Here is a 27627-nt window from a genome sequence, read left to right on the forward strand (position 1 = left end):
CATCACTGAGGGATGCAGCCTCACTTCTAGTGTGAGCTTACATTTTTTCATGACATACAGGGATCGATTTATCTCTGAATCCTTAATATATTCCACGATAGGAAAAAGTACATAACGAGACATAAAACTGAAGCTGCGAACAGGCTACCACTTCCTAACTTTCCAAGTAAAGGCAGCGATTTTGTCTTTTTTTAAGAAACAAATATTTGATGGATTGACAGGATAAGCTGCCTATCCCACCTTTTAAAGGTAGTTTCTATTTGCAGTTAATGAAGATAATTTTAAAACTCTCTAAGTTTGGCGAAACAAATATGATTTTAATTTCAAAACGGGGAATTAAAAGGCATTTACTCTTCTCTGTAAGTTTATTAAGCTTTTTTAAAAAAGAGAGAAAGAAACAATTCCCTGTTTTCCCGGCTCATCTTCATAGGCCGTCTGCCGCGTGAAGCGTAGGAGTAACGACCGGGGCCCTGTCAGTGGGACTGCATTGGAAGACCTTTCATTAGCGCTCAAAGATGTAGTTAGTAACCGAAATAATTTTTACACGTGTAAGCGACTTACAAGCGCCCTGACAAGGCGGCCCTCGCGTCACGGTACATAATCTAGAAGTAGATGCTTGTGACGCTAAGCAAACAGCACTGTGGACACGGGAGGATAAACGGGACAGAAAGTCCGACTGACGGCCACCAATCCCCAAAGTGAAAGTTCTCAAACTTCCGGGGCGGCCGGCCCTCAGCTGGGATGTAGAGAATAACCCTGGCTTAAACCCACACCCTGGGAAACGGACTCTGCACGGAGGCGGAGGTTGGGAGGCTGCTGACCTCTCTCTGCAGACGTCAAATAGTCCCCAGTACTCCCGACACACACACCACTTCTCCCAGTTGACAAAGCTGACGGAATGGACACTAAATTTTCATTTATAACATCCTCCAGCAAAAGCTCGATAGGTTACTCCTTTCGGTGCTCGAAGGAAACAAAGGTTAAAAAGGGCAGAGCAAGACAGAATTTAGGTGAACGAATAGGCAAGAACGTCACACATCAGGCGACTGCATACATCCTGACGCTGTTGCCAAACAGGATTGTCGACATGGAAAATCAGGCCGTGTAGACACACGCGCAAGTGTGTTCCACCACAGACTCACTGTCTCCGAAACAAAGGCTGTCCTTTAGGAGATAAAAATGATCAGTATTGGACTGACAAACAATCTTGAGATGTAAAAGAAAAAAAATACGCTTCCTATAATAGAGTTCACGTAAATTCCAAGTTGTCATTTGCTTCAGCAGCACTCAGACACTGCTCGTATCCCGTCTTATCAGAGGTGCTGCTGTGTAAAGGGAACACACACGGAATTAGACAGACAGACCCTGCTATCACAGCCCTTCCTAAGCAGACGTGGGCGCGACGTTAATTCACGGATGTGAACGCCACCCAATAAAATCTTTGCTGCTTTTCAAACGGTAGGAAATGTGGGACCTCACCACAGACCTCCAGACCGGAACCCGCATTCACCCTTCAGGAAAATCACCCAGAAGAATCCTTCATCTTGGTGAGTTGCCACAGGATCTGCATGCCCTGAAGTCTCCACCCACGCCAGGCGGACAACAGCCCGCGGCCCCGAGAAAAGGAGGCTTGGGGGACACGTGCTCACACAGTCCTCACGGGGGGCTTAGTGCCCGGGCAACAGTGGCCGTGGTGAGTGAAGCTGACGAGCAAAGACAGGCTGCGCCCCAAACAGGCCTTAAGAGTAGGCTCTGATGGGGACACCAGCCGGAAGACAGCACCCTGCAGGCAGCGGGGGAGGGCAGCGCCACGGTCACGCTTTCCCACACCCGCAACCGCCAAAGAGCACGTTCTCCGTGTGGTTCGTGCAACCGAGGCCCAGAGCACTGCAGAGCTCGGCGGCCCAGGAGGCGGGAGCGCCCTGCCCGCTGAGCTTCCGGGTCCTAAGTGGCCGCGAGCCCAAGCCCAAGGCCTCAGCTGGTCGGCCCTGAGAGAAGTCACAGGGAGACGTGCTGAGCGGTGTTCTAGTCACGGTGACCAGTCTCGGTACGAAGTCACCCGGCGTGCATGCCCGCCTGCTCCTCCCTGGGCACGACCAGACGCTGCAAGTACGGATGCAGATCAGAAAATGGTGTCTTCGCTGTCATTGCCCCAACTTCTGTGGGAGACCTTAAACCTCATCCAAATGCACTGCTCTCAGGGATTAAAGATAAAACAGAAGAGACAAGTGCATTCCGCAAACTTCTTTTGGCAGAGAGCACCACTGTGGGGGGCCAGGGGTGGGGGGAGCTGTGTGCCCCTGAGGCTCGCCGCCCTGCTCCACAGACGGGACAGTGTGGCAGACAGAGCAGGCCCCACGGTGAGCTCCGGTCCACAGCAGCCCAAAGGCTCGCCAAAGTCTTGGAAACTTAAAATCAGCAGGCTTGCGGGAGCCCCCTTTCCTCAAAGCACAGGGAGAATTCGCTGTCTTTGCAGGGGAAAATTTAGCTACTATCCTCCCAAATGACCAAGTATTTCAATCAATCCCAAAGGGTATCTTAGATTTGCACACATGAAAATCCAGCCACTGGTAGGAGACCCACGCCGCGACATGGCACGAACCCGTGCAGCTGTGAGGCACGTGCATCTAGAGACACGTGTTCTCCCTCCTAGTACACACGTGTCGGTCCCAGAACGATGGCAGTGGAAGGTCCAGACAGACGGCTGTGAGGAAAATGCCCACACAAGTACCAACACCTACTGCAGGGAACACATCAGAAAGTTAAAACATGCCACCGTTAGCAGCCCATTTCGCAGGAAAGGAAATCACTTTTCCCAAATTCGTCTCATTACAACTATTTACAAGAACACTACGATGGTAACGGAGAATTAGCTACTTGACGCTACATGATGGGCCCAGGTCTTACTCATGTTTTCTTCTTCTTCTACATCCATGGCAAAGTGCTTGTGAGGGTCTCTTGACTGGCGGAGACGGTTTCTGTCTGAAAGACAGCAAGAAAATGACTTTGAGCGTGCCCGTCGCATGAGTACAGGGGGTAAGTCCGCTGTGCGGGAACCACTGCGACAGAAGTACAAGTGAGAGGAGAAGCCTTCACACGAGGAGGGCTACTCTGTCGTCCAGCACCAAACGCGGGGATGCGCCCACCGCTCTGGCACGGTCCAGGACACCGAAGGACCGCCAGCCGGGGCCGCGCTGCCAGGAGGGACGGCGGAGGTGGAAGGAGACACGGCAAGGGAGGCGCCCTCTGAGCGGGGCGGACCGTGCCGGGGACGGGGCCCTGGAGGGCAGGGAGGACGAGGACGGCTCGGAGAGAGCCTTCCCATGGGACGCAGTGAAGACACTTCATGTCACAACGGAAGACAACAGAGCCACACACACGCCAGCCCATGCCATTGGCCATTGGCCATGCCAATGGTCACCACCGCCCAGAGCACTCTGGTCTGGCCGGAGCAAGGCCACTGCAGGATTTCCCCCCACTTCTTTTCTTCGTCCTGAACAGCACCTCGTGTGGGTGCCACTAAAGGGCACACACAGCTGTTCAAGTCGGACCTAGCCCCTTAGCCACCTGTGACTTCCTTTGTTGGCAGGAGAAACCACAGGCACCCTCAAGGAACAATTACTCCGATTCTCCGACTACGAGCAAGTTCAAAGCCCCGTCTTCCTGAATACTGTGGCTGTGCTCTGCAAGGCTGTATGAATGCATTATTCATAATAAAGGACCCCATCAGACGGCGAGCGAGGAAAAGACTGTAAATGTTCTGGCCACAATCTCTTTGTATAGAATAAAACCGAAATGAAACTTACACTGTAAGTCACTAAAAGGCAAATCCAGTGCTTTCAGGATAATGGTAACGAAAAGTGCTGAAATAGGCACATGTGTCGTAAATATCCCTCACGTATCTAAAATGTGTGTTTTCATGACAATCGCTTGTTAATAATGGCGAATCCCAACATATAACTGGCAAATTTGTTGCTAAAAGTTACATGGGTTCCTATTTAGAACCCTTTATTTATTTTATCTATTTAAGTAATCTCTGCCCCCACGTGGGACTCAAACCCGCGACCCCGAAGTGAAGACCTGCTCGTCCCCCTGACTGAGCTGCCGGGGGCCCTCTATTTAGAGTCCTTTATTCAAGAAAGTGTTCCACGTGGTTTCAAAAGCATTGCTATTTTGTATTGATTCATTACTTCATGATGTATTTGCTGAAGATGTATTTGGTGCAAAGCACAGGGTAGATACTATAAAACCTAAACGGATCAAGTAGATTCTGCAATTGAGAAATTTAAATATAAATACCACCTGAGTAGCTGGTCATATTAAGGATTATTAATTGTTTCAGGGGTGGAAATAGTGCTTAAATTTTAGTGATATATTCTGAAGTACTTACACACAAAATGGTAACATCTGGGGTTTATTACTATAAACTAGCACACAGTGCGAGTGCAGGGAACAGCAGACGGTGTCCGGGTGGCACAGAGGGGTCGTGCTGGTGTGCTGATGCCCGCTGAAGGGCACGAAGGCTTCCATTTGCAATTCTGAATTTGCACGTGCTTTAACATTCCCTTAATAGTGTTTTAATAGAGAGGAACTTCCTCGAGGTCCAAAGTGGGAGGGAAGAGGTCGTCACGGGGTAAACCACAATTCGCCCTCGGTGGAACACAGGTGCTCTGAGGGGTCACTCACTGGGAAGACGGGTATGTGAGGGCTAGCCCGAGCGAGAGGGCAGGCCGGGGGCACACCCTAAAGACGGCCGGCAGGTGGCCTGCAGGAAAGCACACAGTCACAGGGCACGTCAGAGGAACCCCAACTATTGACTCTGGACACACACTCACACCCCGCAGGGCACTCTGTTCTTACTGGCTGAACACCGGTTTCAAAACAGCAGAAGGGATGTACACAGTGGCCAGTGGAGCAGGGGTCATCTTTCCTTTCCTCTAGCTCAGTACAAGCAACTCTCCTGGACATGACGTCTAAAGCGAACATCGGAAAGGCTCTGGGGGGAGGGAAGAAGGCAGGCCAGGTCACAGACCAGGTCGCAGACGAGCTGGGACCAAGGAACTGTGCAGCAGGGAGCCCCCGGGCCTGCTTTTTGCATCGTTATCCCAGACCGGGAGCCGAAGACCTGGTAACCTGGAAACACCGAGAGACAGACAGAGACAACACACACGAACCAAACAAGAACTGACTGTGGCCAAAGGTCCAAGACAGGCACCCGCCAGCTCGACAGGCAACTGACGGAGCAAACGCCCTCCCCGGCCGGACCCCACCCTCCCACCTGCACCGCACAGTCAGGGCTGACACTCGGGGAGCCTGCCAAGGTGCCCATCTCATCCCCACTGGGGGTGTCAGGGGAGGCCCAGCTGGGAGTCAAGACTCGCCTCCACCTGGCAACGTCAGTGGAGGCCACGGAAGAGCGGCAACCTGGGAACTGTCAGCGGTGGCCTGCGGGGAACCTGGACCCGCACGGCAGTGATGGGGGGGGGGGGCCCTCCCCTGACAGAGAGAGCGGCGTGAGAGAAAGTCAGCGGAAACAGGAAGCTCCAGTAAGACTCTTGGAACATAATCCGTCCAGGTTTCAAAGCAAAAATCATTCATCCTACGGAGAGCCACAAAGATCTCTAACTGAATGAAAAAACACGATCAACAGAATGCCAACCCAGAGATGTTCCAATTACTGGAAAAAGATTTTAAAGCGGCCGTCACCAAAAAGAAGGAAGCGAGGAGTAAGTCTAACTGATTTTAGCGGCTGGTTGAGCAGCACCGGTCAGCAGGCCGGCGTGGAGTCGGTGAGGGACAGACGCGCAGAACAAGGGACCTAGCGAGAGGCCTGGCCAACAGGTCACGCTGTGGACGACGGTGCCAGCGAGCGGCCGTGGAGGAGGAACGGTGCTGTCCACAGACGGTGCCGGAGCCCTGGGGCACCCAAGTCTGCACCCTGCATGGGACCCACTCAAAATGGACCAGGGGCTTCAATGAGAAACAACGAATTACAGGAGAAAACCCTCAGGGTCTCGGATGAGGCAAAGAGCCTGCAGACTGGCACCCAATACACGACCCGTGACAGGAAACGCTGACAAACTGGGCTCCTCCAAAGGAAACACTCCTGCTTGAGACCCTATTGAGGAGACACAAAGACAGGCCACAGATGGGGAGAAAAGGGTTGACAGCCACGTATCCAAATAGAACACACATGAGATTCTCAAAACTAAACGATAAAACAAGCCCGTCAGAAAATGGACAGGAGACATGAACAGCCAGTATCATCATAGAGGATATACGTGGAGAGAGAGATGGCAAGTAAGCACCCGACACGGGTCCGCGACCGTCAGCCCCGGGGAAATGCAGCTTCAACCACGTAAGGCACCACCACACACCCGTGAGAGCGGCTCGCATACAAAACGGTGACCACCGCACACGCGGGCACGGACGCAGACAAACCAGATCCCTCGCACGTGGCCGGCGGGACCGGAACACGGGGTGGCCGCTCTGGAGAGCAGTTGGTTGGGCAGCTTCTTAAAAACTGAACATGGGCATTTTATCCCAGAGAGATGAAGACACGGTTCACGTACACACTGTGTCCGGGGGTACCTGGCTGGCTTGGTTGTGAAAGCGTGCAACTTTTGAACTCACGAGTTCAAGCCCCACGTCAGGTGAAGAGATTACTAAAAAAAAAATTTTGTAACAAACATGAGTGTTTATAGCAACTTGATTCCTAATAGTCCCAAACTGGGGAAAACCCAGACGCCCTTCAACAGGTGAATGATTAAATAAAATGTGGCCCATCCATACCATGGAACACTATGTGGCAATGAAAAGGAGCAGACTATTGATATACACAACAGTCCAGAGGGATCGCCGGAGAATAGGGCTTCCTGGAAAAAACCAATCTCGTGGCCACTGCATGGACCCATGTATATTCCATTGATACGTAACATTCTTGAAATGAGAAAACTGTACAAATGGGGAACAGGTTAGCGGTCATCAGGGTTTGGGGAGGCTGTGGGTGTGGCTATAAAAGGGCAACAGGAGGGATCCGTGTGGTAAAAGGACGTCCTGGATCTTGACTGTATGGAGGTCAACATCCTCATCGCAGGGTGCACCGTGTAAAGCAAATATGGGCTCTCTCTCGTGTCATTTCCTTACGGCTATGTGTGGATCTACGTGATCTCAAGATAAGAAGATAAATTAAGAGTAAGCAGAAGGCACACTACACAATTAAGCAACCCCCGGTCCGTGGAGGACTCCCCTGGAGGTCTGGGACGATGAGGGTCCCCCTTGCAACAGTAATGACGGTGAGTCCGAGCGCAATGGTGCCGGGCTCTAACGGGGCTCACCTGACCTGTAGAGCTCACCTTGTTCACCTGCCCTTACATATTAAAACCCTAAAAAAAGGACACGGGAAATGTCTCACAGTAGAAAATGATCAGGCTGTGCCCGGGGGCGTGTGGTACATGCACATTAAGAATGGCAGCCAAAAATCTCCTGCAGAGCGGAAGTCAACATTTTCGGCTTCTACAAATGCCAACTCTTATACCAAAGGTTATAAAACAAAGCAAAATAATAAATGCAAGCACTTTAGGGCATTTCACGTAACCGTTTTTCTTTCATTCTGCAAAGCACTTCTTCTGGCCTGGACTACAAACACATTAAGAATTAAAGCTCCACAAAAATCCCATACGGAACACAATTCCAGGAACGGCCAATTAGAGAAAAGCTTTATTTGACAGCAGTGTTTAAATAATTTCCTCCTTTTTCGGAATGCCCCTGCAGCAGTAGGAACTAAGCTAGGCTTGGGGGGCACCAAGGTGTGAAAAGACCACTCAAGTTGCCATCAAAGGACCTGGATTTAAGTGTAACCGCATTCCAGTTAGAATCGCGACAGAACTAGGCCAGCTGGTTCTAAAGCTTATGTGGAGAAATGAACAAGTCCGAACAGCCACAAACACTAACTAGGGAAGCGATGAGGCAGGGCCAGACCTCCCAGACCGGACACAGTGCGGTGTCAACGCCCAAAACAGCATGCGTGGTTCGCAGACGACCCATCGGTGTGATGGCGGCCAAGTCCAGGGTCACAACAAGCACACCCCAGAACTCACTGCGCGGACAACGTGGTGCCCCGAGTCAGTAACGAGTACTTCCTAACAAACGGGACTGGACGTGGGGTGACCGCATGCAAGAACTGACTTCAAATGGCACGATTCAACCCGCTATGTTTTATTTCTCAGGTGGCGGGTGGCAGACAGTTATCTGCTGTATTATTGTACCTTTGTAGATGCACATGTTGTAACACGAAGTACACATGTGTGTAAAAAGAACGTTCCTCTTGTCTTCTGACAGTACCCTTATCTCTCCACCAGGGAGAGGGAAGCTGGGCACGTTCCTACCTCTTCATGCCCTCCCCTCCCTTTGGGAAAAACAATATTCTGGAATAAATATAAAGAACATGACTTACTTGTACTAAAGATGTGCCGGAACAGGAATATTCTCTATTGTACTGCTATACTATCTTTAGGAATTCACTAAAAATGTATAGATTTAAAAAAAATGTTTAAGACAAGCAGTAAACTTGGTTAAAATTACTAGCAATTATTGCTGGATTTTATCCATTTTTATTCTCAAAACAAAATGGTTTTAAGAAAATGTTTACATATTACTTGTGGTTGTTATGGGTTTTGTTTTTAACAGCCATACACTGCAAGTTTTTAAAAAGAGGAGTGTTAAAATGGAGGTTATTGGTGTTGATTCTTTACTATAAATCAAGCAATGTGCTAAAGTCTAGATTAATTTTATAACTGTAGCAAAAATATTAAATGATGATTTAATTATGTACCAAAGGTAACCGAAATATAAAATTCTTAAATCATTTCAAGGAAAATAACCTGAAATTCAACACCTTAATCATGTATGTTTAGAGAATAAATTTCATGATTTGTATTTTGCTTTCACTATTATACAAACAAAATACTATCACTGAAGTATCTGAAACATTCAATTTATAACATTTACAATAAAATATTTTTTTTCTAGGCAACCATCCAAGTAATGGATGTTCAATTACCCTTCAGAGATTCTGCATGCTTTGAACAAGATATGGCAGGCTGTGCATAGGAAATGAAGTTCATGCATTACTGCTACAAACGTTTTTTCTAATGAAATGCAACTTGGAATAGTTAAAATAAGCACAGCAACCAACAACAACAACAAAAACCCTCCTCGAACTAATAAGTAATTATAGCTAGGTTGCAGTATAAAAGGTTAACATACCAAAGTCAATTGCTTTCCCAGATACCAGCAATAAATATATGGAATTTGAAATAAAAAATAAAATACTGTTTACATTAGCACCCCCCAAAAATAAAACATTTAGGTATAAACCTAACAATATGTACAAGACCTATATGAGGAAAACTATAAAACTCTAACAAAATCAAAGACCTAAATTAACGCAGAGATATTCCATGTTCATGGATAGGAAGACTCAATACTGTGAAGATGTCAGTTCTTCCCAACTTGGTCTGTCTGTAGATTGAATGTGATCCCCATCAAAACCCCAGCAAATCATTTTGTGGCTATTGACAAACCGATTCTAAAGTTTATAGACAGACAAAACACCCAGAATAGCCAACACGATGTTGAAAAAGAACAAAGTTGGAGGACCGACACTACTGGCTTCAGGACTCACTGTAAAACTACAGTGATCAAGACAGTGTGGTGGTAGAGAAAGGACACACAGATCGATCCATGGGACAGAACGGAGAACCCAGAAGGAGAGCCACACAGAGACAGCCGACGGATCCCTGACAAAGGAGCAAAGGCAGTCAAGGGGGCAAAGAGTCTCTTCCACAAGGGGCGCTCGAAGGGGAATCTGGACGCAGACCTTACACTGTTCACAACGGTTCACTCACAAAGGATCTCAGACCCAAATGTAGAACGTAGGATCATAGACCCAAAACTATCAAACGCCTGGAAGACGATACAGGAGAAATCCTCGGGGACCTTGGACAGGGGGACGACTTTTTAGATACAACACCAAAGGGACAACCTAACTGATAAGCTGGACTGCGTCAAAATGTAAAATCTCTGTTCTGCGAAAGACACTGGTAAGAGATGAGCAGACAAGCCAGAGGCTGGGAGAAATATTTGCAACACGTATATCTGATAAAAGAAGATATATCCAAAATACACAAACACTTAAAACTCAGCAATAAGAAAACGGACAGCCCGATTAAAAAGTAGGCCAAAGACCCGAAGAGACACCTCACCAGAGAAGACATACAGACGTCACACGTCATCAGGGAAATGAAAATGAGGAGGGCACCTGTTGGGATGAGCATTGGGTGTTGTATGGATACCAATTTGACAATAAATTTCATATTTAAAAAAAAAGAAAGAAAATGAAAACGACAACGACGTCACCGTGCACCCGTGAGAACGGCCACAACCCGGAACCCCGACAACACGGATCGCTGGCGGGGATGCGGAGCAGAAGGAACGCTCCCTCACTGCTGGCGGGAAAGCAGAGAGGGGCAGCCGCCGCGGAGGAAGGTTTGCCGGTTTCTTACAAAACCGAACACGCTCTGACCATGCGACCCAGCGGTCGTGCTCAGAGGTCTACCCAGAGGAGGTGAACGTTCATGTCCACACGACAACCCGCAGGCGGATGTTTACGGCAGCTTTATTCATAACTGCCAGACCTTGGAAGCAACCAAGGTGCCCTTCGGGAGGTGATGGGCAAACACACGGGTGCGTCCAGACGACGGGATGGTATTCGGCGCTAAGAAGGAGCGGGCCGTCACGCCACGAAGACACGGGGGGTCCGCAGGTGCATCCCACTAAGAGACAGCAGCCAATCTGAAAAGGCTGCATCCTGTACGATTCTATCTGTGCGACGCCCTGGAAAAGGCGGGACCATGGAGGCAACAGCAAGGTCAGGGGTTGCCAGGGGTGGTGGGGGTGGTGTGGATAAATGGGTAGAATGCGGAGATTTTTAGGGCAGTGAAAACAAGCTCTGTGATACTATGATGGTGGACACGTGTTATCACACATTCGTGCAAACCCACAGATAGTAGCCAACATCGTAAGATCAGGTGTGGACGTGCCAGTGCAGGCTGTCCACTGTAAGAGGCACACCGTTGAGGTGGTGGGTGTTGGTAATGCAGGAGGTGGCGTTTGGCAGGGTCGGGGGGGGGGCAGTAAATCTGCACTTCTCCTCAATTCTGCTGTGAATCAAAATCTGCTCTAAAAACGCGAAGTCTTAGTTTTTTTAAAAAAAGGCACAGCGATGCATAACAGCACTCATCATGTCAGCAGGGGAACACTGAAGAGAAGGGGAATCTACCGAATCAGAAGAGCACAGGCAGACGCATCAGGAGGACAAACACTACAGTGACCCCCTTTGCCATCGGACAAATGAAAGGAGCTGCAGCCCTGTCACTGCGGGCAAAGTCCCCCATCCCGTTAATGCTGAGGGCACGGGTGGCACCTGGGGGTAGAGGGTGCAGGGGCGTTGCTGCGGGGGAGGCGGGAGGGCCCCGCGAGGCCTGGCGCACAGGAGACCCTGGCGTCTTCTGGATCGGCTGCAGGCTTGGTAGTGATTGCACCAACGCAAATGTGGGTAAATGTGTCCCCTCTGCAGTCTTACCTGCCCTGCGCACATGCAGCCGGTGTTCAAGCCTGGCACCTCCAGCCACCCGGGTTCTCTCTCCTCCCCCCCCACCCCCCGCCAGCTCTTCTCCCAAAGTAAGCACCACACATCCCAGCCTCCCCACCTCTGCCCCGTCCCGTGCACCGGGCATCTCGAGCTGGGGCCCCGCGCATCCTCCCTGTGGCGCGGCCGCTGTCTGCCGCTGGGGCCCTGGAATCGGACATCGCCCCCACACCGCAGCAGGGTGTCTCATAAAGGTCACCAGGAAGTCCTGCAGCACTCGGACCCACACCCACAGGCTCCCCCACCACCTGCTGGAGCCGGGGGGCCACCTCTCCCCGTACAGGGGGACGCCCTGGTCCCTCCTCACCACGCCCATCCCAGGGGCATCCTCAGCACCCTGCCAGCTGCTTTTCCACACGGAATCGCATGATCTCGGGTCACCAGACCTGCCCTGCTTTTCCCCCAGATCATTGCAGGCTGCACCTCCTCACAGTCCTCCACCCGGGAGAGGATCTGCCACTGTCCTAAGCCAGAGTGTCACTCTTCACCTCCCTCCACTCGCCGAGGCCTGTGATGTGCAGCCTGCCTCCCCACTTGCCGCCGGCCTCCCCCACTAGGCTGTGAGGCCAGGCACCTCGGCCTCCTGGCCTCTACATGCCCGGCACCCGCCTGTGAGGATGGGCCCGACGAGCGACCCCGAGCTCTCCCACGTCCAGCTCCTTCTCCAGAGCCCTGCCTTTGTGTCAGATACACGGGGCTCACCGCAGCTCAGACAACCTAGCCGAGCCCCGCAGCTGGTCAGGAGTCCCCACCTCCAGCGCCTGCCCCGTCCCAGGGGCTTAACCTGCTGCTACAGCTGTTTCCCCTAAATAGGCCGCACTTTGCTCTGAGACCACAAACACCCCAGATGGCCGGCGGCCTACTGGACGGGAGCACGATGTGCTGGCTCCTCTCGGGTTCCATCCGCTCCGTGTCTGCTGCTCTAATGAGGGCCATGTGTTGGTCTTTGCCAGAAGGAAAGACACAGGATTTTATCAATTTTTCCTAATTTATAACTTTTACTAAAACGTGCCAACGAGATGTCAACTTGTCCAAAAACAGACGAGCTACTGTTAACAACCAGGACCTTATTAGAGAACACAAAGCCCCCAGCCGCTGAGCCGGGCCGCATTCAGCACGGCGGCATGGGGAGACAGCGACCAGAGAAGTTCCCACACTGGGCACCCCGCCGAGGAGCCGGCCGGCAGCAAGCACACAGGCCCAAAGCAGAGGGCGAGCACGGAGACAGCCTTGGCAAAGACGAGAGCCCCAGATTTCCAACATGCTTCTAGTCACTTGCTTCCACCCAAGGATGCAAACCTGCTGTCTAGGGTTTTCCTGACATGGCCAACAGAGCACCCCAAACACGTGTGACTTCTCCCCCAGCACAGGCTTGCACGTGAGCCCCACCACGGCAGGCTCCCAGGCTTGTGACCACTGGAGCCATAGACGCTACGTGCCCAGAAGGCCCTGGGCCACCGCTGAGGCCACCACACTGCTCCCAGAAGGCCCCAGGACCACCGCTGCGGCCGCCCCACTGCTCCCAGAAGGCCCTGGGCCAAGGCTGCGGCTGCCCCACTGCTCCAGAAGGCCCACTGCTCCCCCAGAACCAGTCCCAGCGCCCATCCCCCTGAGGTTCCTCTCTGGCCGGACCCCCCTGCCCTTCCCAGCAGGCCTCAGAGCTGATCCTCTGTGCCTCCTGGTGTGCAAGATGGGGGCGTCCTGTCTGCGGTGACCCCAACTAATCACATCTTGACTCCTGCTTGTATCTCTATTAGCAGCTTTCTCGAAAACGTGTCTAAAGTTAAGTACTAACTTTCCTCTTGAGTCCTTAAATCAGAAATAGTTGTAAACAAAGCAGCTGTGATCTGGTTCCCACCAATGTGAAAGGTTATCTTCTGAGTACAACTCATGATTAAGAAATGTTTTCCCAGTATCTATGATTATTACTCTCCTCTTACATGGGTCATAAGGGCCTTGTTCAAGGTCACACTCCACCGGAAGCCTGACGCACTTATGTGTGGCCTGCAGGACGGCTATTAGCAGGTGGAGGGGGGTGCTGGTGTGATGGTCCCAGCGAGCCCGGTTCAATTTCTAGCCAGAAGGCCTCCTGCAAGGCTCTCGGGGCTCCAGGTCCTTCTGGTCAGTAACGCTCACAGCATGTGGCCCGGTCCCTGCACGCGGAGAGCACCGCGGGTGTCGGCCATTCGCCACCACTGCGCGGAGCAGGCCAGCACAGACGCTTCCGCCTGAGGCTGTTTTTGGTAAATCAGATCTCCAGGCTCACTTGACACAACAAGAGACAGACAGTAATTGAAGCAGAGATACTGAGACAACAGCAGACAAGTGCAGGGGATTGATTGTGTCCACACTATAAATTCCACAGCACACAGTAGAAAGGCTGCTTATTCATACTTTCCAGGGACTTAGAGTCATTCTTTTTTTTAAGATTTTCAAAAAAAAATTTTTTTTTGGTTTATATATTTATTTTGAGAGAGAGGGGAGAGTATGAGCAGAGGAGAGGCAGAGAGAGAGAGAGGGAGAGAGAGAATCCCAAGCAGGCTCTGCACTGCCAGTGCAGAGCCCGACGTGGGGCTTGAACTCACAAACTGTGAGATCAGGACCTGAGCTGAAATCAAGAGTCAAATGCTTAACCGACTGAGCCACCCAGGAGCCCCAGCATTAAAGTAATTCTTAAAGAAATGTATTTTCAAAGTCAAGTCTCAAGTTCGCCTCTAAGCAGTACCCTTGCATGTGCGGTCCGTGAACTCTGCACTCGACAGCACAATGACTACGTTAGAGGATGAGAAACCAGAGTCGGGTGGGGCATCGCATGCAAACAATCAGCCAACAAAAGTGCATCTTACTTATATAAAAGCCAGTTATATTACGAGTTAAAATCCTATCCGGGAAGATTTTCAGTAAACCAGTGTTCTAGACACGTGAGCCCGGGAACCGCCCCCTTACACGTAACCAGTTCACCCAGCTGAGCACTGGGCTGGCTGCACAGAACAGAGCAGCCAGGACCGAGTCACTCGCAGTCAGCACCTCGCACAGCCGGGCATGGTCATGGTCACGAAGCAATGAAGCCCAGAAGCGCACGGGGCCACACGCAGCACCAAGTCGGAGCAGGAGAATGGGCCGACTGGTGTGCCCACAAACACAAAACACAAAGACAACTTGTTTTGGGGCTCACCCAGCCCCTGATCCACACCCGGTGGGCCACGGGTGTGATGGCAGGTGCCAGAGGGAGGGCACCTCCAGGAAAGGCTGACTTCTTCCATCAGCTCTGCCGAGTCCCCTGGATAAATGGCCGTGCATCTCCCTGCACATCCAGGGGCCCTGGAGCGCCCCTGTCAGAAGGCAGCACCTTCTAGATGACCCTGAGGGAGGGAGGGGTGGGAGTAGGGGGTGGGACGGACTCAGTGACCTCCCTGTGCCAGCCCACCTGGAAATAAGAGCCACGTCTCCTCAGGCGATCTTTCAATAGCCTTTATAGTCAATAATACAAACACAAACACCCAATTTAAAAAATGGTACACAAACAGGAACAAAACTTATAGAAGAATAAATGTAAATGGGCTTTGATAAGCTTCTTAGTTGTACCTCTTTGTAAGTAAGCAAAGAAAGATGTCAGTTGTCAAGCTGTCAGAGAGCATTAAAGTCACAGGTTGGCTGAGTACAGGGAAGGGTCCCTGTACGGTGAACAGAAATGAGTGGCCTCCACGAAGGCCAAGGCCATGCCTCCTGCGGGAACACCTGGCCTGACTGGCCTTCTCCATGCTGGTGTCTGGGAGGGAGTAAAACCATCCCAAGGTTCAGCAGGACCGGGTGGGAGAGAGCAGGGGGCTGTAGGAGGTGCTCCAGGCAAACCCCACCGAGCAGGAGGGCTCTGAGCAGCTAGCACCGCGGTGGGGTGGGGGTCTTCGAGTGTGTGCTCACCTCCCAGGGGGACGCTGGGAAGGCCCGAAGCACGAGTCAGCACTACTGGGCTCCCACCATAATAACACAACACGAAGACTGAACTGCCACTAACCTTCGAAGTCTGATTCCAGTTCTAACAACTGGACGAAACTATGAAGACTGCTTAGATTCAAAGAAACTATGAAGACTGCTTAGATTCAAAGGTTTAGCTAAAAGAATTATGACCTTTGCAGGGCACCTGGGTGGCTCCGTCAGTTAAGCGTCAGACTTCGGCTCAGGTCACCATCTCACGGTCTGTGAGTTCGAGCCCCGCGTCAGGTTCTGTGCCCCGCGTCAGGCTCAGAGCCTGGAGCCTGCTCAGGATTCTGTGTCTCCCTCTCTCTTTGCCCCTCCCCCTGCTTGCTCTCTGTCTCTCTCAAAAATAAATAAAACGTTTTTAAAAACTAAAAAAAAAGAATGATCACTTTTCCTTTTTCATGAAGTTAATCTTGCACCTGTATCTCCGATGTCTTACAATAAGCATTGCTTCCATAATGACAAAAAGGGAGTTTTCATTCTGAGCCACCGTCCTACACATGCCTTACTTTGCAGACTCTGAAAGCGGGCTGGGAAGTCGCAGACCCCCGTCTGAAGCCGGTGGGCTCGGTCTCCACAGTCCCCTGTGCTGCAGCCCCTGACAGAGCTGCACACGTCCCGCAGGTGTAACAGCGAATACCGGATGCCTTGCAGACCCGCACGACGTCGGAGCTCAGAGAGACATTGCAAGTGGCCGAACCACATGCAGAACTAAAACCTGCCGGGCAGACAACAAGCCAGCGGGATGTGGCTACCCGGGGGCACAGTGAGGGAGGGCCACACGGTGACCTTGGGGCAGGCCCCCCAACTCGCCAGGAGCCTCCGTAGACGGACATCGCTGGTACCAGGGGACCAAAGGAGTCTGAGCACTGAGGCGATCTGCAAATCTGAGGCATCATTCCACTCGATCAGCACCATTACACATACTATTCTAAACGTGTCTGTTTTATACCTAGCAAACACACAGAAACGAGTCTGCCTGAGATGAAATTCTGTGGTTTACGAGGTCCCCACAAACCCCTCGGATGGCCGCCCGCTCTCTCCCGCACTGTCCCATGGCCGCTGCAGAAGGGGCTCCAGAGGACGAGCGAGAACCCCCGGGATGGAGCCAGCGATCCCCCAAGACTTGGGGTGTAAGAGGCCCCACACGAGGGCAGGGTGCATACTCCGGCTGGGGATATCCGTCACGAGGCTCCCGGGCCGCCCGCCCAGGCTGCGCCCCATGACGTGGTGGGCAAAGACGCAGGGCTCTCTCCCTGGGGAGGCGCTGCGTTCTTCGTCGTGCGCGCTGTGCCTCCAGGCCTGGCCACACAGCCGCCTGTGTGCCGCTCTGTGTTCTCGCCCACCCTCCTCTGCTGGACCGGCACGGGGGCGACCCCCTGCGTGACTCCCGAACCTTCTGGCAAAGAACAAAAAGAAGCCTGAAGCCACGGGTGACGGACGGCAGGGGCCGGCTCTGTCTCAGAGCACTGGGGTTGCGCCTCACGCGGTCATGCCCTCTGGCCCTCTCCCCTCGCACTGCCTGCCTGCGCTCGCACGTGCACGTGCACGGACCGCCGTGCTCGCTCTCCTTTGCGGCCTCCCCTGCTCCCCAGCATGGCATGCCTGAGCAAATGCACACGCGTTGTTGAAGCCTGATTCCAGAACAACAAAACGTTACCAGCTCAGAATCGACTATGGTGGAAGAAAAGCCTTCACAGAGCATTGTTGTTATAACCACTCTTTGTCCTTCAAAATGGACGCACGCTAGCAACGCATTTGCAACACAGTCTCTATTTGCTCTACTTAGCACAACCTAATTAAAATCTCGCTTATCTGAAAAACACACTGTATTTTCTGGAATCAGGAAAAGAAGCCGACGTGAACGATATTTTCAGTGTGAACACTAATAATTACACTAAGAACAGGCAGTGTTCAGATTTGAGCCAATTTTCATACTATTTCCAGAACAACCTCACAAACCTTACTCTACAGGTTTGCTTTACGATTTCAACTGTCGACCTGGAGCGTCTCTGACTTTCGCTAAAGCGTCCCCTCTGGCTGAAGGAGCTCCTCCCAAGCAAGCAGGGTCCCCACCTGTGCCGGGAAGCCCCTCAGCATGAAAGCCATGAAGTACACATACATCTGTCACAACAGGTTCTAGAAAACCTAGGCCTTCTATCTTCTGCTGTTGTTCACTGTTGGGGTGCAGGGCTCAGCAACTGTCTGTGCGTGGGCCCTTCTCCTGGAAGACAGGCGACGTCGATTCCTGCCAGAGACGGGGGAAGAGCCATCCCCTCCTCCCCAACACACAGAGCAGAGCAGAGTGCATCACACAAATCCACCCTCCTCGTCCACTGAATGGTACTTGAGGTGGCTCATTCCAGAGCAAATCCCAAGCCTGAGGGTTGGGGCAGTCCTTCTGCCACTGCCACCCTATCCCCTACACCTGCCTGTCCTGTGCATGCCAAAACCCCTGGTGCCAGCACACCAAAGGCTCTCATGGGTACAGTCAGATGGATGGATGGATGGATGGATGGATGGATGGATGGATGGGTAGATGGATGGATGACGGACAGGCAGATGAACGATGTATATAGGTAGATGGGTGGAAGGATAGATGGATTAGTAGATGGATGATGGATGGGTACATGAATGAATGAATGAATGGGTAGAGCTGTAGATGGGTGGATGGTGGATAGGATGGGTGGATGGATGGATAAATAGGCAGGTGGATGGATGACGGATGGGTAGGTAAATAAGGAATGGGTAGATGGGTGGATGGAAAAGTAGATGGGTTGATGGATGGATGAGAGATGGATGGGTGGATAGACGAGTAAATTCCATCCAACCCTGTGTCTCGAGTTGTCATAGTGCTTGGCACCTCACGAGAAGGCACTCTCTCAGCAAGGTGAGACCAGGGAGAAGCCTGGTGTGACAGCCACCTGCTCTCTCGGGTGCTGCCTGCTTCACCCACAACCGGCTGCATCTCCTCACTCTACACGGAATAGATGGCCTGTTCTGCAGCAGGACTCAGAGGAAGCACACCTCTATGGGTCTGGGTCTCCATTTCTATAAACGGTCCCCACATCCTGTTCTCTTTTTGACCCTGGAAACATGGGGGATCCCAGCCTCAGACCTCAGCACAGTTCAGAGCTGCTGCCCATGTGACAGCAGTCATCAGACGGGGCGCGGGAGGGCTAGGCACAGATAAGGGCGTTATCACAATTAAGACAGGTAAGTATTCAACGAGAAAGCCTTTAACATGGAAGACAGAGGCTCTGTCACACAATGAGGGGTGGGGGGGGCAAGAGAATGCTACATCACCCCTCCCCGCCACAATGTTTTACTCAGCAGCTGTGCCCCAAGTGGAAAGAAGGCAACAGCGGCAGCCACCTGGACTGGCTGGGGCCCCGGGAAGGCTGGTGTGTGGGCCTGACTGTCCCAGCAGCCTCTACTTTGTGGAGGTCCCGGGTGATGTTGAAATTGCACAGTATTCCTTTTAAACCGTAATTTTCTGATGACTCAGCCAATCTACGTGAGCCTCACACAGTCAACAGCCAGTGACCCGCCCCAGAGAAGGGAGTGACTGTGGGTCATTCGGAAGCCATGAAAGATCCCTGAGATCGTATCACTCCTGAGGCCAACACATAACCCGCTGCTACGCTGTTCTAACACATAATTAAGTTTGGAAAAGCTCACATTATACCAGTCTTAGGAAAAATTCAACACACATGATTTGGAGCACCTTAAGATTGTATAAGACTAAGAGACTATGTTTCATATCTTGTAAAACTTTGCCCATTCGATATAAGTGGAACACTGATCATTTTTAAAGGCCGAAGGGAAACTAACACACAACATGCTGCTGCTCGGGAACCCTCACCGTGGGCTTCCACACACGGGACCGCGCAGTGAACACCACTCGCTCGATCCGGGGGCTGGAGTGCTCCATCTCGCAGCTCTCTGTCTCTCAAGCTGTTGCCCCCAAATTACAGCCTGTTTGAAAATGGTTTTCCTAGAGAAGAAAAAGATTCTAGAATGCACGAAGAGGACATTTGGACATTCATCCCCATCGAGTGGGACTAGCACCAACCATCCGAATCACAGCAAGTTCCAAAAAAAAAAAAACCAAAAAACCAAAAACTGACCATTATTCTTGTACTTTTCAATATTTTCTTCAAATGCTTAGTGATGAGGGGCCATGGAAAAGAATAGTGGCCATCCTAAATTCAGGGTGTTTAATCAACATTTCTTAGTTTTTACTTTTACCTTTGTCTTAAGGACACCCTTCTTTTCAATGCTTAACTGAGGGAACAAAGGGCAGCACAGCAGCCTGAGGCAGGGGTGTGCCACAGCTGCAGGCCCAGCACCGGGTCCCCTGGGCATGCGTCCCCTGGGCACGGCGCTTTCGTCCCGGATGCACACACTGGCATGATGTCCGCCCCTGAAGTCTACAGATGACGACGCCCTCACTGCTCCCAGACACAGCTCTGTTGGGCACAAGCATCTTTGTGGACTGAGCACAACTGCTCCTCTCAGGTGGCTTTCTTCTTCTTCTTTTCTCTGGGAAGTCACACAACACGGTGGCTCGCCTTACTCCCCGCAGGGGTGACACTCTCTGGCCACAGATCATCCCAAGGATTCTGGGGTAGTGCAACGGCGTCCTGGTCCTACCAGTTGGTGGGCAAGAAGGGGACGCCCACCAAGGGAGGCTCACTGGACGGCAGGCCAATCCCCTCAGCAGAAGCATCTTTTCACCTGACACACGTTCGATTAGTTAACTGTCGGCGTACGAGGACGGCGAACTCTCAACACCCTTTGAGCAGCAACTCACCCCACGGCCAGTGGTCTGTGACTTTTACCGTCATGAGAGCTTTTAAGCCTGGTGTTAAGAAAAGGTACGCAGAGTTTCAATGTCCTAAAACATCAAGTTGAACTAGAGACTAAAATGACCTGGTGCTGAATGCAAGGAACTTGTTCTCCATGTTCTTACAAGGAAACTATTCTCACAAGGGCTGCCGCAGCCTTACTTCCCACAGCGTCAAGAGTTTTAAGGCTACAAAAGTTACGAACAAAGAGTGGCAGCGAAGGAGAAGTCATTTATAAAGCATCTGTCTCAGGAGGAAAAATCTTTTAGTACCCAACACTACAAACTCCTAAGCCTTCATAAATCTCTTCCTAAAAATATACCTTAAACACTGAGGCTAAAATGCCTTCTATACATGCGCTTTTTAAACCTACCTTCTAAAACAAGCCCCCTCTCAAACTGTATACGACGCCAACGTAAGGAATGAGGCACCTGGAAAGGGGAGGCGGGAGGTCCCCGGCATCGGCAGGACCCCGAAGCAGTCCGCCCCAGAAAGCATGGGATCACAGGCAAGCCCAGCGTTTACGTTTTAGGATCAGGGCCAAACGGGTTACCTCTCCTCTCGGAGCGTTTCCTGCGCCTCCTTTTCCATCGACGCCCCGCGATGCCGAAGAAGGCCCCCGTGCTCACGGGGCCGGCAAGGAGCGAGGCCATGCGGACGAGCGAGGCCAGCGCCGCCCGGCCCCGGCCACGGCCACCACCACCGCCGGCGGGCACCCCCTGCCGCCTCGGGGAAGCAGCGCCCCTCTGCCCCCGGCTCATCCCTCAAACTGCAGAACCAGGGCTTCGCCAACACCACAGCGCCTTCAAAGCACACCGCCCAGCAGTGACGTGTGACAGTTAACCCTTCCGTGCGGCCCGGACACAGCAGCGCGAGCGGGAGCGAAAGGCACACGGGGACCCCTTGCAGGGCAGCGGGAATCTCCACTGGGACCCGCACAGTCCTGCCTGGAAAAGGCTGCTGTCGCCTTTAAAATGGACAGAGCTCCTCAAACGAGGAGGTGGAAGTGTCGCCACGGGAGTGCGGTTTACAAAACAAAGCTGCGGAAAAGCACACGGCACGGCGCCCCGCTGAGCCCCAGCAGGCGGCTGCCACACGGTGCGGGGACCACAGCCCTGGACCATGGATGTGGGGCACGCCCCACCTATGTTCCCACCCCCCCTCCCCCCCCCCCCCCAGCCCCATTCCAGGGATGGCGTCCCCCTCCCCTCCGGAGCCACACACTGCCCTACCGGCTCCTCTGCGGGGGGTACAGCCAGGCCCCCTGGGCGGGGCCACCAAGCCCAGGGGGCTGTCTCTGGGATCCAGCATCTAGGGCTGACTCGGGACAAGCCGCAGCCCTCAACACCCTCCTGTCCAGACGAACGCCGTTCAGGCCCCAGGGAGACACCATCCCAGATCTCGGCTCTGCATCCTTGGAACAAAAGGCACCTGCACCCAAAAGCCCTGAAGAGCCGGGGTGTCCTGGGAGGAGTCAGGAGGGGGAGGTGGCCGTGGCAGAGCAACGGGGTAGAAGAGGAGACCGATGAACTCACCCAACTCTCCTCTCAATGCAGAGCAATCGTATCTTGTATAACAAAGTTCCTTCCCAGTAACGCCCAGCATCCATTTTCCAGCTCACTATTCTACAGGCACACAAGCTGACACGGGATTCAGCACAACTGCACACGGTGCCTGAGGAGTGTGCCCCCATACGAAGCAGTTCCTGTTACTCTCACATTTGTGCCTGTGCACGCCCAGACACCCTCCAGGTGTGGCATGCCCTGTGCGGGCAGCCAGATAGACGGGGACACCACCATCGCCAAGAGTTCCACTTTTTATACAATTATTAATGTGATCTGACTAAATTCTCAAAGTGTTAAACTAAAAACCAGCTTTCGGGGCACCTGGGTGGCTCAGTCGGTTAAGCATCGATTTCGGCTCGGGTCATGATCTCACAGTTTGTGAGTTCAAGTCCCGCGTCGGGCTCCGCGTGGACAGCATGGAGCCTGGAGCCCGCTTCGGATTCTGTGTCTCCCTCTCTCTCTGCCCCTCCCCTGCTTGGGCTCTCTCTCTCTCTGTCTCTCAAAAATAAATAAATGTTAAAATTTTTTTTTAATTCAGTTGTCTTTAAATAATTTGACTTAAACATTTGATATTAACTGTAATTTATATTTTGTAACTTACATTTAATAGATAATTTTTTAAAAAGTATTTTCTGAAAACATGAACAAATTACTGACTTTTGCTTTATTGTTTACTGAAATTGACATTTTTGACAGGCATATAGTCAAATTTTATACTATTTTAAACTCAATTATGTATTTTATTTTTAATCGTTTGGACTAAGGACCAGATAATAAGTATTTTAGACTTTGTGGTCCCATGTCTCTGTTGCTTACAAACTCATGGAGGATGTCATGGCCTTGGGGGTGGGACTGAGAGAGAAGCTTCTGGCAAAGGCTCTTCCCCAGGTCTGGGACAGATTCCTTCGGGAAGCAGAGAGATCCTTCTTTCTTACGGCCTTCTCGGCCTGTGAGATGGGTGTGGGGCTGGGGTGGGGGAATTATTGTGACAGTGACAGCCCACGGTGCCAGGCCAGCCCTGCAGACCACCCCTACGGACCCTCCAGCGGCGGGACAGAACCCACGGCCCGTCCTCAGGGAGGAAGAGGAAAGTGCAGCGGCAGGTGGAACCACAGAACCCGGCTCTTAGGAGACACTGGAAGGAACCCAGCCTGAAAGCGGGGGCGGGGAGCAGGCTGGGGGCCGGGAACATCAGGTCTGGGCACCGTCCACGTGCATAGCCAGATGGTTCCCACGGGGACCACGCAGGACCAACGCACAGGCAGGCGGAGTTCTTACGGCTCTGTGGCCACCAAGCTGGAGGTGCCCTGCTGCTGTGCTGTGCCCACAAAGGCCTGGCCTAACATACCCAAGATGCCCTAGTTTGGTAGAAGCAGCACTTGGACAGCAAACAACCTCCCTCTCTCCAGACAGACATCACAGCCTTCGCAACTTCACGTGACAAGCAGCCTTGGAAAAAATCGTCGCCGGCACCACGCACCTGCACTGGCATTCCTGCCAGCGGCCACTCGGGACCTTGGGAGCTTGGAATCCCTGTCAAGTTCAGAAGCACACTCTATCCCCAATGGAGGAATTTAAAAGGAACCCACAGGAATGAGAACCAAGAAACCACAAAGGAAACCATGAAGGAAAACATATGCAATCTTCAATTACTTTAAATAAGAAACGAGAAAATTTCTTTGGACTTATTTTATAATACCAAGTTACTTATTGTATTTAAAGCCTGGGTACTTCCATGTTTGTTTGTTTGTTTGTTTGTTTGTTTTTTATTAATTGTTCCCTTGCTACGCATCAAAACAAGTTAGGTACCTAACTGTGAAAATGGCTACATACTCTGATTAACCAGGCTGGAGATGCTGAGGACAAGCCAGAAGCTCAAAACCCAGAGCACAGCAAGGGACTCAAGCGAGAAGAGCACGGAGAACAGCATGGCCTCCAACCCCTCCGAGGACACACGGGCCCAGGAGGGGAGCACACAGCCACTGGGCCTGGAGCACAGAGAACAACACGGGCTCCAACCCCTCCAAGGACACACGGGCTCAGGAGGGGAGCACACAGCCATTGGGACTGGGCCCAAGGGTATCTTAATGGGGACTGAACCAAGGAAGCAGCAATTTGAGAAATGGAGCCAGAACTTCTGGAACTCTCTTATGCAGAAGAAAGAGCTTAATACTGTCAGAATCTTGAGCAATCCAGATATAATCCAACATAGCTTTTTTTTTTTTTTTTTTTTAAAAGGTAAATGGTAAAAAGCTGTCTGGGCTCTAGATTTTTTATGATGAGACTATTCTGAGAAAATAATGGTCAAAGAAGTTGGGTAAAAACAAGGAACATCCCCGTGCTATGAGAAGACACTCACATTTTTAATGTTTTCTCTTTCTCCATTAGGGTTTTGGTCTCTCCAGAAAGCTGAGCTCAGTGGTGGCCCCAGGCTCTAGCTCATCCCCCACTTGGAAAAGGGGGCTAGCCACGTCAGCCCCACCCTGCCTCACCCGCAGGCACAGCACAGGCAAGGCCACCTGGAGGTCAGAACCAGCTGCTGGGTGACCCCGGGGCACCGGTTTCCTCTCTGTGCCCTTGAGATGAGAAAATTACAATTTCCCCATCTCTGTCACAACCCTGACCTGAAAGAGACAAAACGTTTTACATCAAGACATATCACAATTTATGAAAAGCGTATTCATGAAAGAAAAACTTGCAAAGTGAAAAATTCGCATATACACTTACATGTAAAATTCTTAGGGCACGAATCAGATAAACCCAAAAGCAGAAAACTGGTAAATCCAGGGCTGGTACAAAGGCTGTGTGGACCATTCAAAGGCTCCTGGCTGGTGCCTGCCAGAGCTTACCTACCACACCAGCGCACATGCTGACCGACGAAAACCCACTCCACGCACTGTTTCGTGGGAATCTGTCAACTAAGACGCTGCCTGAAGTGGAAACACACTAAGACCACAATCCAAGAGATACGCTATCCTTGAAAGTTAATTTGGAAATTATAGTTAATGTTGTGAAAGACACAGCGGTAAGTTTGTTAGCAGACCCCCTGCCGCTGTCATCCTGCCGTCTGCGTGTCTGCCTTGGGTTACGCGCGCCACGCTGTCCATGGAGACATTGTTCCAACCGCTTTCCTAGATGCTGCATTTGTCTACCTGGCATACGTTTCTTGCGGGGAAAAATCATATTAGCTCTATTTTCTTTTTCTTGATGCTCTGGCATTTAGGCACCTTATAGACCCAGGGAGAGACTGCTCCTCCCAGGGCTAGCCAATTCTTTTTTTTTTTTTTAATGTTTTTATTTATTTTTGAGAGACAGAGAAACAGAGTATGAGCATGGGAGGGGCAGAGACCGAGGGAGACACAGAATCAGAAGCAGGCTCCAGGCTCTGAGCTTTCAGCACAGAGCCCGATGCGGGCTCAAACTTATGAACCGAACCGTGGGGTCATGACCTGAGCCAAAGTCAGATGCTCAACTGACTGAGCCCCTCAGGCGTCCCCAGGGTGAGCCATCTCTTAAACACAGCAAAGGGGTCAGCCAGGAGTGTACCTTCTTATGCAAACAACCTCCTCACTTCTTTATGTAACTCTCACATCAAGCTAGTGTTGCCTTTGTTCTAAAGCATTCCAGGGCCCGGGACCAGGCAACTAGAAACCAAATACAGCCCAAAGCCTGCCGTGATCATTCAAACGGCCAATCTGCAACTGCTCCCCCTGCCCCCCTGCCCCCTCTTGCCCTTCCTGAGGAAACCCTAAGAAAGGCTCGGGCCTAGTCCTTCCCCTCACCCTGGACCAAGCCTGGCTCACTGTGTGGTCTGTGTGGCACGGCCCCTCCTCTAGGGAAATGTAAGTCATAAAGTCTTCTTTCGGTGGCACTGGCCTCCCCGCGATGTCATAAAGTAGAGCCCCGGGGGGACAGTGGGACAGCAGTACCATTCTCGAGACTGGCCTGGTCTACTCAGTGTTACGTGGACTTAGGTAGACTGGTCTCCCAAGTCTACTTAGTGTTGCCTCTTAACTAAAGGGCACGTAACAGTCTATAAAACAAAAAACAAGCCGTCATGTTGTGCAATCCTAACTGACATCTGCCCTGCATTCATATAAAACACTGGGTAAAAATGGCAGTCACATATATTTTGCCACCATCCCACAAACTGATCGTTTTTTTCCTCATCGCAGGACACAACCCAGTGCACGGTAGATCTTCCGAACATAAAAAATGCCATATTTTCTGCTTTCTTCAAAGTCAGAGAAGCTGAGGGTCCACGGGCGTGGCAAGGCACACGGCGCCCCGACGTGGCGGGTGGGTGCCGCGGACCCAGAACGAGCCCTCCCGGGGCGCCCGTGCTTCGGAGCCACACACACGACGCTACCGGGGCCCAAGTAAAGGTCCTAACGCAGAAGTCATCTGTTTCTTTCTTCTTCCCAATTCTTCCTTCTACCTTTAGGATTATTTAATAGCAGCACAAAAGGAGAATGCCTGCATTCATGAGCTTCAAGAGATTCAATTCACAGCAGAATGGCAGCGATTTCGTGCACCAGACAAGGTTTCTGCAATGATTAAACTGATAGTTTATGCTTTAAAGAAGTACTTTGAAGACCTTTTCTCCAACTTTAACGGTGCATCCGTTTCCGACTCCAGCTGCCACATCTTTGCAAGTTAATAGCCTACTGGAATTCCAGGACAGTGTCATAAACAGCCGTGCGCCATTTAGCACCTGACGTTCCCGGTGCCTCATTAATTTCACTTTTATCAGCGTCCTCAGAGGAAAGACTCCAAAACTTAATGTTCTTAGAATATTAATTTATGAAAAGACTCTTAAAAATTATTTCCTCTTTTAAGAAGGAAAAAAGGAGTTTATTCCATTAGAATTCTAAACTCTGTACAACGAGTCAGTTATTACGCAGAATCAATACGTGAGAAACTGAAGCACGACTTATCAGGACAGTGCCTCAAAACTATGTGTTAATAAGAAAAACAGCAAATACGCATGCATTCACTCACTGAACTAATGGTGAGCACCTACTGGGGAAGGGCCCGGAGCCGGACATGGTCAGAGGACAAACGGACCGCAGCAGCTGCCCCCCGGAGCCTCTGTTCCGCCAAGGGCAGGGAAGACCACTGACGGGGAGCACCATAAACGATGGAACGGCCTTGTACGTTGGAGGAGGCGGCCATCGGCCCAGAAGGGGACAGGGGCGGGAGGGCGGCGGCCGTGCTCCCCAGGCCTGAGGGAGGCTGCGGGGCAGCAAACACGAGGAACGGGCAGGCGGCGCGGGGGAAGAGTGTTCTGAGAATGAGGGACAAGACTCTGCGGCAGCACCTGGCGTGGCCCGGGAACAGCCAGGAGGCCGGACCGGCAGAGGTGGAGACCGGGAGGCCAAGAGGGCAGCTCGAGGGGCCTCTGGGCCAGTGCACGGACCTGGCAGTCCCTCTGCCCAGGATTACCCTAGTCCTGGCCTCTGGCCTCTGGTGAAGAACAGGTATGGGGTGAGGGTTGATGCAGGGAGACCAGTCGGGAGACTGG

At 51.7% G+C, this 27627-nt stretch overlaps 1 protein-coding gene across 5 annotated transcripts in view; it reads right to left on the reverse strand.

Annotated features, from left to right (window-relative positions):
- ADARB1 (adenosine deaminase RNA specific B1) overlaps positions 1 to 27627 on the reverse strand; it is an 86399-nt gene that overhangs the window by 46721 nt on the left and 12051 nt on the right. For all 5 annotated transcript variants that reach the window (XM_042998682.1, XM_042998680.1, XM_042998681.1 and 2 more), the window contains exon 2: positions 2908 to 2982. In XM_042998682.1, the coding sequence (XP_042854616.1) occupies positions 2908 to 2935 (28 nt within the window). In that variant the 5' untranslated portion in view covers positions 2936 to 2982. The remainder of the gene's footprint in view (positions 1 to 2907; positions 2983 to 27627) is intronic.

The sequence above is a fragment of the Panthera tigris genome, chromosome C2, assembly GCF_018350195.1.
Source record: "Panthera tigris isolate Pti1 chromosome C2, P.tigris_Pti1_mat1.1, whole genome shotgun sequence".
NCBI lineage: Eukaryota > Metazoa > Chordata > Mammalia > Carnivora > Felidae > Panthera > Panthera tigris.